This window comes from Urocitellus parryii, chromosome 13, assembly GCF_045843805.1.
Source record: "Urocitellus parryii isolate mUroPar1 chromosome 13, mUroPar1.hap1, whole genome shotgun sequence".
NCBI classification, from domain to species: domain Eukaryota; kingdom Metazoa; phylum Chordata; class Mammalia; order Rodentia; family Sciuridae; genus Urocitellus; species Urocitellus parryii.
In genome coordinates, this window is record NC_135543.1 from 64,357,582 (window position 1) to 64,377,040 (window position 19,459).

The 19,459-nt window shown below is 37.4% G+C and overlaps 1 protein-coding gene across 2 annotated transcripts in view; it reads left to right on the plus strand.

Annotated features, from left to right (window-relative positions):
* The window catches only part of Ercc6l2 (ERCC excision repair 6 like 2), a 113,898-nt gene that overhangs the window by 55,452 nt on the left and 38,987 nt on the right, over nt 1–19,459 (plus strand). For both annotated transcript variants that reach the window (XM_026401976.2, XM_077792403.1), the window contains exons 12-14: nt 110–205; nt 7,551–7,650; nt 15,515–15,667. In XM_026401976.2, coding sequence (XP_026257761.2) covers nt 110–205; nt 7,551–7,650; nt 15,515–15,667 — 349 coding nt within the window. The remainder of the gene's footprint in view (nt 1–109; nt 206–7,550; nt 7,651–15,514; nt 15,668–19,459) is intronic.

A 19,459-nucleotide genomic window follows, 5' to 3' on the forward strand; every position in this document is an offset into this window, starting at 1 on the left:
ATGTTAATGTAATCTTGAAATGTTTTGGCTGTAGAGACTTGACAAAATTGAGTTACAGCACAACAATTAGTTTGTGTTGTTTTAATGCTTTCTACTCTGTTTCTTCCAGGGCTGGTGGACTCGGCCTCAATTTTGTTGGTGCCAATGTTGTTATATTATTTGATCCAACTTGGAATCCAGCCAATGATCTTCAAGCTATTGACAGGTATTATAATGGCAAAATTGAAATGACTTGCAGATTCCTTTAATTTAAAAATACTCCTAAACTTTTAAGGTTTCTTATGAAAGGACTGATGAGAAGAGAGAGGGAATTTTGTAAGAACTTCTGTTTAAAGTAACCCTGAATTATTTAATTGAAATAATTTCAAATAAATAGCCATTTATTTTCCATCCATCACAAAATCCTACTAATATGACAGAAATGACTTAAGAAGAAAGAATAAACCTATAAAACTAAAGGAAAATAAGACATTTCACTACTTGTAGATCAGAAATATTGAGACACTTCTGGAAGATAGAAAGCAAATAGAATCTGCGTAATCAAGAAAAAAAGAGAAGCCAGGTGCGGTGGTGGCTGCCTGTAATCCCAGCAGCTCAGGAGGCTGAGGCAGGAGGATCCCGAGTTCAAAGCCAGCCTCAGCAACTTAGTGAGGCACTAAGCAACTCAGTGAGACCCTGTCTCTAATAAAATACAAAATAGGGCTAGGGATGCAGCTCAGTGGTTGAGTGCCCCTGAGTTTAATCCTAGGTACATGCCCCCCCCCACACACACTGCCCCCCAAAAATAATGAAGAGAGAAAAACTAGTCCAGAGTCTGCAGGAAAGACCTTGAAGTCTCAAGCTGAGATTAGACCTGGAGGATGTGGGAGTAGACCACAGTCTGTCCTTCTGGGGAGTTAACTAATGAATATGCTGAATCTGAAACAAATTTTCCTTTCATATTTACAGAAGAGTTGTCTATAGCAAGTCCTCCTTCGTTATTTCTGAAAGAATAATCTCATAAATAAGCCGAGGATCTGATTGTAGAAAGGTTCCTAGAATGAGCCAGATCATGAAGTAGAGCCAAGCCTGAAGTGATCCCAGGTCTCTCCAAAGTACACTAAAAGGGGAAGTAGTTCAATAAAGCAGTTACCTACATGGAAATCTACATCACATTTCTTTTGTTTTTCAATTTGTGTTTTTAAGATATACATGACAGTAGAGTATATTTTGATATATGTATATAAAATATAGCTAATTCTAATTATGATCCAATTCTTACGGTTGTAGTGATGTGGATTTTCACTGGTTGTGTATTCATATATGAACATAGGAAAGTTCTCTCTGATTCATTCTACTGTCTTTCCTATTCCCATCCCCCACCTTCCCTTATTCCCCTTTGTCTAATCCAATAAACTCCTATCCTGCACCCCCACCCCACCCCATTATTGTGTGTCAGTATCCACATAGCAGAGAGAACATTTGGTCTTTGGTTTTATGGGACTGGCTTATTTCACTTGGCATAATGATCTCCAGTTTCATCCATTTACTAGCAAATGCCATAATTTTTTATTCATTGTAGCTGAATAATACTACATTGTGTGTGTGTGTGTGTGTGTGTAAATATATATCACATTTTCTTTATCCATTTATTTGCTGAAGGGCACCTAGGTTGGTTCCATAGCTTTGCTATTGTGAATTGAACTGCTATAAACACTGATGTGGCTGTATCACTGTAGTGTGCTGATTTTAAGTTTTTTTGGGCTATATACCAGGGAGTGGGATAACTGGGTTAAGTGGTGGTTCCATTCCAAGTTTTTTGAGAAATTTCCATACTACTTTCCAGAGTGGTTGCATCAATTTGTAGTCCCACCAGCAATGTATGAGTGAACCCTTTCACCCACATCCTCGCCAACATTTATTGTTGCTTCTGTTTTTGATAATTGCCATTCTGACTGGAGTGAGATAGAATCTCAGTGTAGTTTTAATTTGCTTTTTCTAATTGCTAGAGATGTTGAAAATTTTTTTTCTTCTGTTAAGTGCCTGTTCACTTCATTTGCCAATTTATTGATTGGGTTGTCTATTTGGTTTTTTGGTGTTAAGTCTTTTGAGTTCTTTATATATCCTGGAGATTAATGCTCTATCTGAGGTACAAATGGCAAAATTTTTTTTCCCATTCTGTAGGGTGGTCTCTTCATGTTTTTGACTCTTTTCTTTGCTGTGAAGAAGCTTTTTAGTTTGATACCATCCCATTGATTGATTCTTGTCTTTACTACTTGTGCATTCAAAGTCTTGTTGAAGAAGTTGGTTTCTAAGCTGACATGATGGAGAGGTGAGCCTACATTTTCTTCTCATAGGCCCAGGGTCTCTGATCTAAAGCCTAGGTCCTTGATCCACTTTGAGTTGAGTTTTATGCAGGGTAGATCACCTTCCTAATACAATCCCTAGTTTCTCATTTTAATTATGAGTAGGAAATTAGGAATTATGAGGCATCTTCATAAAACTAGCTTCATGAAAGAAAAGAGCTAATGGAAAAAACAGACACAAAGGGACTAAAATAAGAATAGAACACTGGGGCGGGGAAGCATATAGAAAAAAAAAGTTCTTAGAAAATAAAATTATTGCCAAAATGAAAAGACTACAGAAATAAAGAGGGCTAGTGGTGGAAATTAATATTGGAATATAAAAGGAATGGATATTTTAAGACATAAAGTCAAGAAACAAATAGATATAAAATATGAGTAAACAGAAGTTGAGGGAAAATTCCAGAAACCATCATCTGCCTGTATCAGAAATAAAGAACAAAGAGACTGGAGGTCAGAAGAGATAATTGATAACATAATGAATAAGTTTGTTGATTTTGAAGGGCCACAGCACACTAAAAGGGATAATATCTAAGAGAGAGAGAATATGTATCTTGGGCATATGTCTAGGTCCCAGGGGTAAAGAGAAGGATTAAAATATTCCAGTGTGTGTATGTGTATGTGTGGTGTGTGTTTGTGTGTGTGTAAGGGGGTGGAGAGACTGAATTATAAAAATCAAAGAAAAAAGAAAAAAATCAGTTTAACAAATAAATGATAATTCATTTCTGCAGATCAGGCTTTGAAGAACAGACTTTTCGTCTGCATTATAGGATCCTAGATAAAAATAGAGTTGTCAAAGTGATGAATTTAAATTTACTATATGTGAAAGAAAAAATTATTATTTTTTGACTAGACTTGCTCTCAAAAGAAAATTATTTTGACTCTTGGTTACAATCAGTGGCCAACATATCAATATGTAAGGACAAAATAAAAACCCCAACTTTGGACATTAAGGAACTCAGAAAATTTACTGCTCATGGTCCAAAAATGTTGCTTAATGCAGCCAATGAAATATGAACTTATATACAGAGAACCCAAAATATATAAAAATATGATAGTCAAAGAAAGTTCTGATTAAGTCTAAAATTATTGATAGCATGGCTGAGAGGCTTAGTACCATTATAAAAAGGAATTCCTCAGAACATAAAAGGATGGCATAAAAAACAAAAATATATTAGTAACAACTTAGAACTAAAACTCTATGTAATTTCAATAAAACATGAGAATTGTGGTGGGGAGGAGTAAAATTGTGTTCAATTTTTTACCCTCTTGGGGAAAGATCAGAGTATCCTACTCAATTCTCAAAATATATGCCAAAAAATATTTCAAAAAAAATTTTTTAGGGGCAACAACTAAAACTATGAGTCATAGTAGGCACCTGGTACATTTTCTAAAATAGATGACCAGTCCCCATCCTCTAGGTATTCTTATTCTATAGGGTTAGAAGAAGACTCTACAAGTTTAGGTTTTAAAAATCACTCAGGGTTATAGATCAAAGGACACTATCAGCAGAGTGAAAAGATAACCAGAGAATGGGGAAAACTGCATATCTGATAAATATTGATATTTAGAATATGTAAGCAGGTCTTAAACAAAGAACAATAAAACAACCAAATAAAAAATGGGTGAAGGACTTGAAGAGACATTTCTCTGAAAAAGATTCATAAAAATAACAGTAACAACAAGTCTTGGTGGGGATGTGGAGAAGTCAGAACCCTTGTGCAACTGGTGGAAATGCAAAGTGTTGCAGCCGCTGTGGAAAACAGTGTGATAGTGGTTCCTAAATATTAATCACATGTCACCATCTGCTCTAGCATTACTACTTCTTTTCTGGATTCATATCCAAAAGAATTGAAATGAGAGAGTGCTGAGGGCCATTGCCAAGTAGGAACGACGCATCGAAATTTCCTTGCCAGGGTACCCCATGTTAAATGGACTTGCCTTGGACATTGAATGTGTCTTTGAGAAAGGTGACCCTGCTCAAGGACCAGGGTGGATCCAGGATTAGGGTGAATCCTGCAGGTTTTAGGAAGTATCCCGGTTTAAGACAATTTGGGTTTAGGGCGTTCCTGGTTTAAGATAATCCGGGTTTTAGAGAAGTTGGAGGTTGAAGATTATTGCTGCTGGGATTAGGGTGTTCCTGCTGCTTGTTCCCATTGAGTTCTCGTGAGATTAAAATGGGATTTGGAAAAAAAGCCTCGTGGAGTAGGTGAATGTACGGGCAGAACGGGATTTTCCCCAGAACGTGTTTGTGTAGAGGCTGGTGTGAGTTCTGGAATAAAGAATTGCTGTTTGAATCTACAAGTGTGTGGTGGCTCGTGATCTTGTGCCCAGCCAAGACTTGGCAAGAGAGTTGGACAGATATTTGTATAGCACCTGTGTTTATAGTAACTAAAACATGGAGGCAACCCAAATGAATGGATAAACAAAATCCACTTTGAATAGATAAACAAAGTGTGGTGTGTACATATCATGGAATATTATTAGCTTTATAAAGGAATGAAATTCTAATACATTCTAGAACATGAACAAACCTTGAAAACATTATGCTAAGTAAAAGCCAAACAAATAAGCACCAGTGTTTTTTGATTTCACCTGTATAAGATCCTGGAGTGGTCAGATTCATAGTGATGGAAATTAAAATTTACGAAGGGATGAATGGAAAGTTACTGTATAATAACTATAGAGTTTTAGTTTGGGAGGACAGAAAACTTGTAGAGATAGATAATGGTGGTCATAAAACAGTGTGAATTTATGTAATACTACTGGACTTTTTGCTAAAAAAAATAGTTAAAATGGTAAATCTTATGTATCCTTTACCATTATTTTAAAAAAGAATACTTAAGGTAGTTATGATACAATTGGTCTTCAGCTCTACTTTGAGAAACACTGAGAATTAGGTGTCAGACTTCCAAATAGTAACTACTTCAACATATGATAGGAAATTCAATATTACTATCAAACAAAATGTTAATACAATGCAAGACAAAAGCATTTTTCAGTAAGTGTTAGGGTCAGGATCGGAATCCATGCAGCTTGGCCAGAGAGCTGACGCTGTGAATCATTCTCTCTCCACTGACATCTGTCAAGAAAATGGTCATGTGAAAACCACAGAGAAATCTCCTTTGTTCTTTTGTTCTTAGGACATTTATTGTATTTTTGTAGTTTTTCATCTAGATCATTAAGATTATTATCTTATCTAAATCATTGTTTCCTCAAAGCACAGTGAATTCCTCTTCCCTTCCCTTTCCTTCTGTTGACGCTCTGGCAGGAAGAACCAAGAAGAGAAATGAAGATGTTGACCTAAATATTATATAATTGTTTCTCAATACTTGTTTCTACATGGTAGAAGACCCATCACTTACAGATTCTTGTTTTGTGGGCCAAGAAATTGATGAAGCATAGGTACAAAGTAACAGGCATAAAAGTTTTGTCTGTACAAAAGATCAAAGGACATGCATTCCAAGAGAATCTGTCTCATTAAGCAACAGCTGGCTAAGCACATATCCAAGAGACATCTTAGATCCACTTCTGATTTCTTTGGAGCTCGCATACATTGTGGGGAGGGTGGGAAGGATTATGAGCCCCTTCTCTTCTCCAGGCTGCAGGATAGGAGAGATCTTGTCCCGAGCAGCAGGAGCAATGACTGAATCAGGGTCTTGAGCTTTTCCTGTGACAGAGGCGATGCCTCTTCTGGAAACTCTCAGCTCCAAGGCACCCATGGCGACCGCTCAGTTGCTGTGATGAAGCTCTGTTCTTGAGGAGCTTATAAGTTCTTTACCTTGAGGTTCAGACAGCTGCTTAGGGGTACAAAGTTATGGGCATAAGCTGATAATCATAATCGAGCTGTTCATACTTAATGACATTGGTTTGGCTTGCTTTGAAGAAATTACCTCACAACAACCCTTTTAATGAAAAAACCTATAGGATCAACATGCTGAGCTGGTTCATGGTCACTATTTCCCTATCAAGGTTTAGTGAACCACCAAGATTCAACTTTATCTCAATTTGTGTGACTGTCTTTTCCTCATCCCCTCACTGACCAGTCTGGTTACCGGAATTAATAGTTGTGCATGTTGAGGCAGCTTCCCCCAGCTGTGAGTAGGCAAGAACCTTCGTTCCCTTCTGGGGACATGAGATTTGCAGGACCCAAGATACTGCCTAGTATCTCTCATATCTTCTCCCTGTGTGAAGGAGACAGAGGGAACATCAAATATAACAATAGATACAGTGACCTTACAAGTTGAAAAATTAATTTTCCCCAAAAGTAACATTTTCAAGCACATAGGCAGTAGGGACTTGCTCCTATTTCCCTCAGCAATTATAAAAGGGATTTGGGAACAGGTGACCTCATTCAGAACATTTGAAAAAGCCTGCTATGAAGCACTTCAGGGAACAGACCACAGTTTTAACCACCATGGTCAGCCAGGTTAGAGCTGAATTAGTGTACTGTGGTCCATATCTGAATTCCTGGGGTACCAGTCAACAGAGGGCTGAATCTTCTCTGAACCGATACCTCTGTGGATGTGGTCTCCAGATCTCCACTTGCCTACTTTTTAGCTCATTCACTGCTTTTCCCCAAGGTATATTTTATTTTGTATGGTTTTTGCTTTTGAACAGTTTTACTAAGGCATACTTGACATACATACATACAAACTTATTGAACATATATAATTGGTAAGTTCTGATGCATCTGCACCTATGAACCACGACCACAATCAGGATCCATCTATCACACATCCAAACACATCCATCACACTCAGAATTTCCCTTGTATCATTTTGGAATTAATCCCTTCTGTCCCTCCCTATCCCCTTGTCCCCAGGTAACCAGTAATTAGCTTTCTATCACTCTGGATTAGTTTACATTTTGAGGAGTTTTATAGAAATGAAATTATTTGAGAACAATCCATTCATAAAAATTGCCATAAAAGAAAATATTGAATTTGTGAAGTTCTTAGACACTAGACAGTGGGAACAAAAATGAAATTGATATGTATATTTTCCTAACATACTTTCTCCTTAATAATAAGACTTTTGTATGAATTTATGTTTTTGCATTATTACTGAATAATATAACATACCTAAACAAAATATTTATTTTTAATTAATTAAAATTTTAATAAAGCTCCATTTTTATATCCAAAACTATCTCTTGAATCCAAAGTTGCTTCATGTGATTTTTTTGGTTTTGTTTTTAATCTTACAGAGCATACAGGATTGGACAGTGCAGAGATGTTAAAGTGCTTAGGCTGATATCCTTGGGAACTGTGGAGGAGATCATGTATCTACGACAGGTATACAAACAGGTAAATATATTTCCCCGCTTCTAATTAAGAAGCAAACATTTTTCTGTTTTCAAAAATTATGAGCAAATTACTATAATAACCTTAAATTTTACTCTAAAATATGGAATTTAATGAGATTATGAAACATGCTCTTGGTTACACTTCTGTGAAACAGATTCATTCTTGGGTTCATTAAATTTTAGTACTGAAAGTTTCTTGGAGCAGTACTTCTTAAACTTTAATGTCCTTATGAATCAGCTAGGGATCTTGTTAAAATACAGATTCTGATTTAGTAAGTCTGGGTTAGAGCTCAAGATTATGCATTTTTAACTAGTTCCCAGGAGTGCCCATACTACTAGTCCACAGAACACAATTTGAGTATTGAGGTCACAGCTCCCCAAACTGGGCCAAGACGTAGAGCATACCACAGATGGATCACAAGCACACTGAGATGTTGATCCCATCATTGTCTGGGTAGCAAGGGCAGCTAAGTAAGCTTCTAGCCTCGAGTAACCTCCTCTGTGTGTGCCAGGTAGATGCTCACATTGCCCTTTTCTGTATGTGCTGTGACATGAAGATTGGGGAGCACTGCTTTAGACACACCATAGTGAATGAAACTGAAATTATAGTACTAGAACTCAAGCACACTAGCTACTGTACTATATTGCTTTTAGTGTTTATCTAAAATTGCATTAACTCTTCATTGTGCTCAGGCTATCACTTACTGCTTCATTTCTACCTCTAACTAAACAATATTTATTTCATTTATAACTGTTCACTTGAGAAGATCCGGAATGAGGTTCAAGTTTAATTGTAAGTATTAAACTTGAATTGCTCCCTATATGTTCAGTTGGCATCTATTTAAGAGCAAACATCTGCCACATGTGGTGGTAGTTAGCCTAAAAATGGTCCAATCTTATATTTATGCTGTTTTCTTCATTCTATAAATGGAATTGTACACAGCAGTTTTTGTTTTTTCTTAAGCCATTTAGCTCTATAAGAAGTAGTTTATCTTTTTGTTCTTCAGTATAACACAACTACTGAAAACTATTTTTTTCTAAACAATTATGAAAAAGTAAGGTATTTTTCAAATTAGGAGCTATTCTGTAGAATATTGTCACAGTGAGAGTGTCTTGTCAATCTGGTAATCTTTCTCAACCCATTATTTTATATATTTCCTTTTTACTTATTCATCTGGACTCATTTAATGGCCTATTACATAATATATGCCATGTAATGATATATAATAAAAAGTTTTCAAGAGACAAGGTAATTTTTCAGAACTTGTATGATACAAAGATGACTGTCTAGTAAATGTAAATAGGTTTTAAAGGTGGTTTGGAGTTTGAATGAAGGGTGTATACGGAGCACACTGTAGCCTCTCAAATGTTCTTCAAATCTTTTAGGGAAAAAAATCCCGAAATAAGTAAATGAATACAAGTATGTCGGAAAGCAAAAAGAGTTTTCCCAGGGGCCCATAAATTGTAAGGAATGCTTAAAGACAGAAGGCAGTAGAGAGCAGGCTGAAAGAAGAAGCAAATATGTGCTCTCCTGCCCTGCTCAAGTAACTATGGCAGAGGGCTGAGATAAGCAGTAAGGTATTAAAGGCAGATGAGCAGCCAACCAAAAATAATTACTGAACAATTTAGGAAAATAAGCACCATGAGAAAGGCACTGTAGTGAACTGAATAATAGCCCTCAAAAATACCAGGTCCTAGGTAGGTATGGTGGCGCACACCTATAATCCCAGCAGTTTAGGAGGCTGGAGGCTGAGATAGGAGGATCACAAGTTCAAAGCCAGCTTCAGCAATTTATTGAGGCCCTAAGCAACTTAGCAAGAACCTGTCTCAAAATTTAAAAACAAACAAACAAACAACAACAACAAAAAAAAAAAATTAAAAGGCTTAGGGATATGGTTCAGTGGTTAAGCACCTCTTCAGTTCAATTCCTGGCATGCATGCATGCATGCACGCATGCACGAACGAAAGTGCGCGTGCACACACACACACACACACGCAAAAATCCTGATCCTGGGCCCTTTATAGGAAGAAAAGGATCTTTGCATAAGTGACCAATTTAAGGATTTTGAGATGGGGAGATTATCCTGGATTATACAAAACTTTCCTTATAAGAAAGAAGAAGAGTAAAACTGGACACAGGCAGGAAGGAGAAGGCAGTGTAACCAGAGGCAGGCACTGGAGAGATGCAGCCTCCACCTGAGGAATGTGGCAGCCTGCAGAGTCTGGAAGAGGTACGATATGTGCCTGGAGCCCCGCTGGAGCACAGCTCTGTCAGCACTTTCGCTTCCGCTCAGGGGTCTTGACTTCAGACCTCTGGCCTCAGAATCGTGAAAGAATAAGTTTCTATTGTTTAAGGGCATTGAGTTTATGATCATTTGTAGCAGGAGCCATAAGAAACTAATACAGGTAGGAAGAAGAAAAAGAAGAGGAGGGGGGAAGGGAGGGGAAATAAACAGAGAAAACAGAATTAAAAGAAGAAAGAATAAGAGACTTTGAGAGAAATATAAATAATATCTCCAAAGGGTAAGTGAGGTTATAGGGTCCCAGAAACAAGAATAGAATACCAGAAAAAGAATCCGCTAGAGAGATTCAGAAAATGAAAAACTCCAGACCTAGAAGGCAGAGCAGCAGGCAGATCGTCCATCTAAAAAGTAAAAGCTAAATAGTAGTTCTAGACTATACAGCAAAGAGACAAAGATAGAGCATAGGTAACAAAAGTGAGGAGATGCAACGACTAGATCCAGAAGTTGAACATCAGTCTTAGAGTTAAGAGGAGAAGAGAGGGAAAGACAGGAAACCCTAAAAAGGGACTGGGGCTGGGACTGGGACTGGGGCTGGGGCTGGGACTCCATGGTAGAGCTCTTGCCTTTTATGTCTGAGGCACTGGGTTCTGTCCTCAGCACCACATAAAAATGAAGATATTGTGTTTGTCTACCTACATCTAAAAATAAAATTTTTAAAAAAGGTAAGAAACATGAAAAAGTGGAAAACAAGAATCTGGATTCTGTGAGCCCAGCAAGTTCTAAATAGAATGAATGGACATGGATTTGCATTTACACCGTCTCTGTAAGCATGAAACACTCAAAGAGAAATTGAAAAATTCTTAAAATTTCCAGAGGCAAACTTATATGGAGGAAAAAAAAATCATCACTTATAATACTAGAATTAAATAGAGAACTAAATTCTTATTAGTGGTACTGGCTACTTAGAAGCAATAATTCAAGTGAGGGAAAATTATAGCTTTATATTGTGCAGAGAAATTGAATTTTTAATTTGGAACTTTCCCACAAAGAAAGATCCTAGTCCAGATGACTAGAGGGCTGGATTCTTTGAAACATCTAATATTCTTTGTGAAAACAGAGGAGGGAATGCTTCCGACCTATTTTAGAAAGAAGACTTCTGACATCAAAACTAGACAAAGGCATTGCAGGAACAGAAAATTACAGACCACCGCCTCCCAGGAACACAAACACAGCATCTTTCACAAAGCCTCCAAGTGAGGAATTGAATACTAATCTCACAAACAAGGGAGGCAGAAACAGGAGCTGTGTGGCTGCAAGGAAGGACCAACACCCAGAACCTTCGAAAAGGCCCAGACATCTTGATTTCCAACTTCAAGCCTCCAGAACTGAGAGACAATAAATTTCTGTTGTTCTAAGCCCTCAGTTTATAGCACTTTATGACAGCCAGTGCACTAAGAAACTAACACAGTCTCTAAGGCAAATCTTGTAAGGTTGACTACATGATTTGTATGAAATTTCTGTATGGCACAGGAACTGAAAACCAAATGAGAAGAGAGACGAGGATGGAATATGTAAAGTTCGAACAGCATCTACAAAATATTAAAATTTCAAGGGGCTGGGATTGTGGCTCAGTAATAGAACACTCATCTCGTGTATGAGGCACTGGGTTCAATCCTCAGCACCACATAAAAATAAATAAATAAAGATATTACATCCATCTACAACTAAAAGAATATTTTTTTAAAAAAATTTTCCAAAACCCATAAAATGACTATAAGTAGGCATTTCTCTGAAGAAAAAATACAAGTGGTTATAATGCTCATGTGGAACACTAACCACACACCTAAAGAAGCAAAATAAAATATTATCATGTCCTGAACATTCTACATTTTTAAATTATGGTTTTGTTTTGAGGGTTGCTGGACAGAGTGCTGATGCTGTTGGAATACTCACATACTGTTGCTGAGAATACAACTTGTTACACTTATTTTAGAGGCTAACCTGACAAACATGCTCAGAAAGGGTTGACAAGGATTCATATTCAGCACTGTTAGTGTTTGTTTAAGAATAAAAAAGGAAACAGCTTGAGTGTCCAACAATAAAGGAATGATAACAAAAATTCTAGTAGACCCAGGGGCTGGGTTGTGGCCCAGCAGTAGAGTACTCACCTCGCACGTGCGAGACCCTGGGTTCGATCCTCAGCACCACATAAAAATAAACAAGTGAAATAAAGGTGTTGTGTCCAACTACAACTAAAAAATAAAATATTTTAAAAAATTCGAGTATATCCAAATCACAGACTACTCTGCAACAGAAGAAGAAGAAGGAAAAAAAGAAAAAAAAGACTGTAAGATGTCGGGTCATATGAAATGATGTGACAGCATCTCTGAGACATTGTTAAGTAGGTCAAAAAAGCAACTTGCAGGACAATATATGCAGGTATCAATAGTATGTATGCATTATACTATTTTAATATGGTTATAGAAATAGCTGTAACTACATTGAAAGAGATCTAAAGAGTTACACTTGGCATTAGGATTCTAGTAAGGGGATCTGTGTTGTTCAAGAAGGACCTTGACTTTGATGTCTTTGTTGTTGTTGTTGTTTTGCATCTGGTTGTGATAATGCATTCAGATATGTTATACTTTTTTAAAAATGAAAACATCACTTATATAGCAACTGTACTTCTTCAGGTTTGAAGCATTGTATGCTTTCTAAAATTTGGCATTCAGAAATTCATCTCGTTGTTAAAAATGTATTTGCAGAAACAGCACAAAGAACCCCCAAACTTCACCGTAATCCCCCAGTTGGTAATATTTTACATATTTGCTTTCTCTTTCTCTTAAATCTTATCTTTTATCTTTTTCTGACCTACATGAGAGAAAGTCACAGACTTTATCTCCAGTGTATATTTCCTCAAAAGCAAGTCACTCTCCTATTAGAAGAACATAAAAATGGCTTTATGCATTAAGAACAGTTTTACATATTTTTGTACAACTCACCCCTCTTCATTTCAGTGACCCAGATCACTGACATTGATGCATCATTACTTTGTAACCCTTAGGACCTGTTTAGTTTTCCCAGCTCTCCCCAGATGTCCCCTTTTTCCTTTCTGGTTTATGATGCAATCCAGGATCATGGTTACATTTTTACTTAGGTGTTTTCTTGCCTTTCATGATGACAGTTTCAGACAGGAAGCCTTTCCTTGTGTGGGATGTCCCTTGACCTAGCTGGATCCATTAGCTTCTTCTTGTCCGGACTCAAGCCAGGAATCTTGGCAGGAATGCCACAGACAGGATGCCGTGCCTTCTCATCATATCAGTCAGAAGGCACAGCATGGTGACCTGCGTGTTTCTCCACTGCACAGTGATCACTGTTACCATTTTAATTGATAAGTAGTTCACGGGGAGGTCTCCAGAATCACACCAATATCCCATCTATGTGTTCATCAGCCTTTCTGCCCGAGTCAGCTGCCACTGTGATGAAAGCCAGGTGTGATTTCTCTATTTCCATTATTCTTTCAGTTTTGTTCTTTGGCATTCTACCATTAAAAAAAGTTTCCCCTTCTATGTATTTATTTAATCTGTGTAGATTCATGGGTTTCTATTTTAGTAACAATTTTCAACCCATTGAATTTTGCTATTTACTTTGATCTTCAAATCATCTTGTGTCTAGCCAATGGGAATTCGATGAAAGAAGCTTCTGTGTCATTTGACATGTCCCTGTCATTCTTTTTGTATACATTTACTGTGATAGGCTGATTATGGTCCCCCAAAGATGTCTACTTCCTAATCTCCTGATCCCTGTGGATTTGGGGGTGGTCCCAGTGTAATCACGAGGAGGAGGAGACAGTAGGGTCAGAGATAGCAGAGAGGAAGATGTGAAGGCGGAAGCAGGGGACCACGTGACACAGATGAGACAGCAAAGCTGCTGGCTTTGAAAATGAAAGAAGGGCCCTTGAACTTCTTAACATGAGCACATCCTTTTAACTTTTTTCTTGCATATCTTATCCGTGGTCATGATGAAATCCAAGCATTTTATGACCTTATGTGAATTTTTCTTATGCTAGAATGTAAGCTACATTTTCTAGTTGTGGTTTTTTTTCCCTTACCCTCTTGAATTCTACAATGATATTTTTATGGTTAGCCTACTGAAGGAAAAACCTGATTTTTCTTGTACTGAAGCCACTTTGGAAAACTTAAAGTTTAAATGTAAAATAATGTACTTTTAATAAATTTTGTGACTAAACCTTTGCTAGGAAAATTACAAAGACTCAGGGCTTGCAGCTTCTCTTAGTAAATTGTAGTTTGTAGACCTACAGTCCAACAATGTCAGAGTTAAAGGTAGAGTCAGCAGCAAGGGTAAAAGAGACAGCTGGTCATTAGTCTTATCAATTGCTATTGTGAATCTGTATTCCGAGGATTGTAGCCCCCATTTCTGGGCCATTGATACTGAACTGATCAAGTTGATATGTTGATTTATAACTTTTTAAACTAAAATCATAAGGCCTTGTTTAAAAGAGCAATCCTCTATGTGAGAAATTGTTGAGAGTATCAATTTTCAATTCAGCTAAACCCATGTACAAATTCTAGCAATGACACCTTGCTGACACCCCTAGGCAAATCAATTTCTCTAAACTTAAGTTGCTTTATTTATAAAATAGAGAAATTCTACATTTGTTACTTCTAAAATGGAGATAATATCTTATGAAGTTACAGAGGTTATATATGAGAGAATGTAAAATAAAATGCTGTAGACGTAGGAAGTGTTCAATAAATGGTGGGTCTTACTAACAAGAATTTTAGTTGTCTAGAATAACATGACAGTGCAGATCAGCTCCTACAATAATGAAAGTTAATCATCACTTCTTACTAATTCCTCCATCCCTAAACTGAAGTTATTTTCCATTCTGTAGATTTTTTAATTTGTTTCTTCCAAGATACTTTTAAGGTATACATGGGATTAATCAGGTTGTATTTTAAGTTTACATATTTACATAAAATGTAGTAAAATATCCAGCATATAGTGCACATGAATGTTGATCCTAAAATGGTAAATGTCCTTAAGGACCCTATGTCAGTGTTCTTTCTGTATTCGACATTGTTTTCTACAACAGCAATAGAGGTTTGGCTGTTAGTTGACAATGTAATTGTGATACAATCAGTTGGACACAAAAGATTATTGTATTACTTTGAATTATATTTAATTTTAGTGACACAGTGATTACTTCTCTCAGTTTTAATAGTCTCTGTTTGAAATGAATTTAAAAAGTAAAAATATATTGAAGTGTATGTTTTTATTAAACATTCATGTCAGGTGGATATATTACATAAATATGTGATTTTGATTCACTTCTTAGAAAACAGATAAAACAGGAAATGTAAGATCTCTGCTTCAATCAGACTGGCCAATTATTATTCTCTCACCAAAATGGCAATATCTGCCAGGGAAATTAAAAAAAAAATTCCCTCCCTAAGGAGATTCCAAGATTCCACCTGCTCTAGCTAATGCTCTCTCTCTCTCTATATATATATGGAATGCCAAGAAGTTCTGACATATTGTTGGAGCAAATACTTCAAAAACATCTTGAATTTTTTGTTGTTATTGTTCTTGTTGTTCTAGCAACTTCACTGTGTGGTAGTTGGAAGTGAAAATGCCAAGCGATATTTTGAAGCAGTTCAAGGATCAAAAGAGCATCGAGGAGAACTTTTTGGGACCTATAATCTCTTCAGACTAAGACCCCAAGGATCTTGTCTTACGAGGGACATCCTGGAGGTGTGAAATTATTCTTTGACCCTTTCAATAATATTTTAACTACAGTTTTATCCCACAGGAAACTTGAAATACAATTGGTGCATTTTCAGAGAAACTTTTGGTTTTCCTTACCAAAAATACCGATGTTTAGAATTTCTACTTTTAGAGAAGTAGGAAATAAACTGGTATACCTCTAGACAAAGATTTTCTCATGCATAGTTGTAAATAATGCACACACACACACACACACACACACATACAAATATATGTTTGAGATAGTGTGATTCCAAAGGCCATTTCAGACAGGCAGAGAGATGTTTGTTATTTTGAAAGCAGCTGCTGAAGAGACAAGAACTAATCAAATAAAATAAAATCCTGAATAAACAGAACTATAAAATATGTTTTGATTAGAAGTTACCACATACTCCTTCTTGAGATGTACTCTCTTGTCTCATGGAGATTTTTGTTTTCTGTTCCCAATAAAAATTCCACACCAATATTTCAAACTCTCCCAGTTATGTTCATCCTCTGCATACAGATGTTTCTTATTCTTCAAATGAGATATCTACTTAAAAACTAAGTTTTTTAATATGCTGGAGTACTAAGGATATTAGTCTATTTTCTAATTAATGTTAATATGGATATCATAAAGTCTTTCTGAGTCTTCTTTTTTAATCTCCTTACAACATCGATGAGGAAGTTGAAACTCAGAGAATTTCAGGAATTTGTATAAAACCTTAATGTATTCATTTAGTCAGTACCATAAAGTTTAAGGAAAAATTGGTTCTTGTCCTTGAGGTACTTTGACTATCTTGATGGAAGGTGGAAGAGATTGTTTACATAATGAATAAATAATATGAGTCACTATACATTGAGCAAGTTCAGTGGTAGTTCAAAAGGATCACTGGTGGACCTGGGACCATTGTACACACCTGTAATCCCAGAGACACAGAAGTCTGAGGCAGGAAGATTATTGAGTTCAAGGCCAACCTGGGAACATAGACCCTGTCTCAAAAAGGATTGGGGATGTAGCTCACTAGTAGAGCACTGAGTTCAATCCCTAAGACACACCCCCCACAAAAAGGATCCACTGTGGATAAAAAAAGAAGTTATATATTAATTGTATCCTGCAAATATTGCAACTATTAAACAGTGTTTGATGTTTACTGCTGAGTTTTTGTTTTACAGTAACTATCTGATTTTGAATTGAATGGCCCATTTAAAGTTATTCCCCCCCTTTTCTTTTTCTTTCTTTTTTCCCTTTGTTTTTGAATATGCCATTTCTTTCATGTACTTCTTCATTCCCATTTCTCTTATTTGTCCTCCATCTTTCCTCTGTACCCCTAGATAGTCCCTTCATCTCAGAGTACTACCCAATATGCCTATATTCATATTTATAATTTAAAATCATTGCCTGTAAAAATAGCCATTTAATTATTTATCCTGTCAGAATCACCATCTATTCCTTTGTTAAACAAGTATTATGTAAAACAAAATAGGAAGAGAAGTTATTAAGTGGAAAGTTCTTTTGTTCTCTGGTTGTCCACCGTGCATCTTGTTTCTTCTTCAGAAGTTCTTTTTTTAATGACAGGGCAATCCTGTCATTAAATTCATTTCATTTGTGGTAAACTTGACATATCACTGGTATCTGATTGTTAAATTAAGTTTGGAATTAAGATTACTTATTTGTCACCAACCAGAATTTAAATTATTCTGACCTGGTTAGATTCATGGTGCTTTTGGCCAAAAGATATTTTATTATTCCAAGGCCTGCATTATGGGGGCCTTTTGAAATATTTTAAGATGTAGAAATTTGAATTATATTGCACTTTTAATCTTAGGATTTCTGGGCAATTTAATTCTATCTTGTATTGACCTTCCTCTTCATGGTTTTCCTTTAGAGACAGATATTGAGAGTTCATTTCACAGATATTTATTGACTATCTGTTCCTAGAGCTAGACATACATAAATGAATAGATTAAAAACTTCTTTCTATAAGAAGTTTACATTCTATTGGCAGAAACAAACAATAAGCAAAGTAAGTCAGTGAAAGATACAGTATATGATGATAAGTTCCAAGTATAAAAATAGAGCAGGGAAAGGAAATGGGGACCTTCAAGGAAAGAGCATCACAATTTTAGACTGGGATGGCTAAGGATGGCCTCCTTGGGGAAGGTTGCACTTGCATCTCCAAAGAGGTGAGGGAGGAATGTGGGTCTTAGACCAAGAGAACAAATGCAGAGTCCCTGTGGGAGGAGTATGTCCAGCATGGTTTCCAATGGCTGGGCCACCAAGGCTGTTGTGGAGTAAAGGAGACAGCCAAGCCCAGCAGTGAGACCAGAAAAACAGAAGCAATGGAGAGTTCTCTGCCGGTAAAAGGCTAAAAGGCTCAGGGTTTACTCCAGTTGAACTGGGCTGACTGAGCTGTGCAAAATAACCACACAAGAGACACAAATACCTTTTTCTTTGGGGTCGCTTTGACGGCTTCTCTGACCCTAAGGGTCTGCGGGAAGAGAGAGAGCGAGAGCACACCCTGACCCCTTTTATTGAGGAGAAGCTATTCAAATAAGGCAAGGGGTCAGGTTTCAGGGGGCTGAGTCTGTCTTCATGATGTCCACTGTCAGCAGGTTGACTGACACCTGGGTAGGCCACACCCAAGGGCACAGTAAGAGAAGGGGACACACACAAGGCACTTCCATGGAAGATTCTATCCCAAACAAAGGAACAGGTGAGCATAGCTTCATCTATGGGGCAGTAGCAAGACACACCCATGCATGAGACACCAACCCTCGGACCCAAGAAGGGTGGGGAAAGCTCTGCCACATTCTGTGACTGAGCGCCTCAGCACCCAGCCGGGAAGTGTGACTCGGTCACATGCAAGGTTGGTCTCCCACAGTTGTCAACTGAAGAATGACATAGTCTGATTTACATCAGCTTCACTGTGAAAGTCTACTAGCATTAGACTACAGGAGGCAAAAGCAAGACACCTGTTAGACGAATGCTGCAGTAATCCTCCTGAGAAACCATGGAGGCTTAGGCCAGGGTGATAGTGGCAGACGGCATAAGAAGTGGTTGGATTCTATATGTTATGTAGGTGGGCTGAGAGAACTTGCTTACATATGTGAGGAATAAAAAGAGACGTTCAGGGTGGCTCCAAGCATCTGGTCTGAACACTGGAATTGCCATTTCTGTATCAGAAAGGAGTGTCAACAGTCTGAGGGTTTCTCATGCTGCAGTTGCATCTCCTACAGCCTGTTAGCTTCTGTTGAGATAAATGGTAGTGCTGGGAAGGGGGCTCCCCTCCTCTTGCTACAGTAGCCTCAAGGTGTGGGGGGCTAAGGATTCCTGACAATCTAGCACCGTTCATCACCCAGTAGATTTCTGTAGGGAGATTCTCACTCATTTCCCTGGATACCAGGTGGCTGGAATATGCCATTAGTATGCTGTCTATTTATAAGCTGGGCATTGGTAACTCTGGTGATGGTAGTATTACTTCCCTTTATTCTATCAACAAATACAACCTTAGAAATGCTGTCGTTCTGGTCACTGATGTGGTCAATTAGTTGCTCAGCTATCTCAGTCGCAGGGAGTAGACTCTGGGAGTTGGTGAGAAAACTGGCAGCAGACAAACCTCAAGTCATCATCCAGTAGCTCAGTTTATTTTTGAAATGCATACAATTGTTATAGGGTTTGAGTGGGTCATGCCCATCAATCATAGTATCTGTAAGCCAATCATCTTATGCCTAATGTAACCACACTATGAGAATGCTCTAAATATTACTATCATCAGGAAGGGTCTTTGTCCCTAGGGG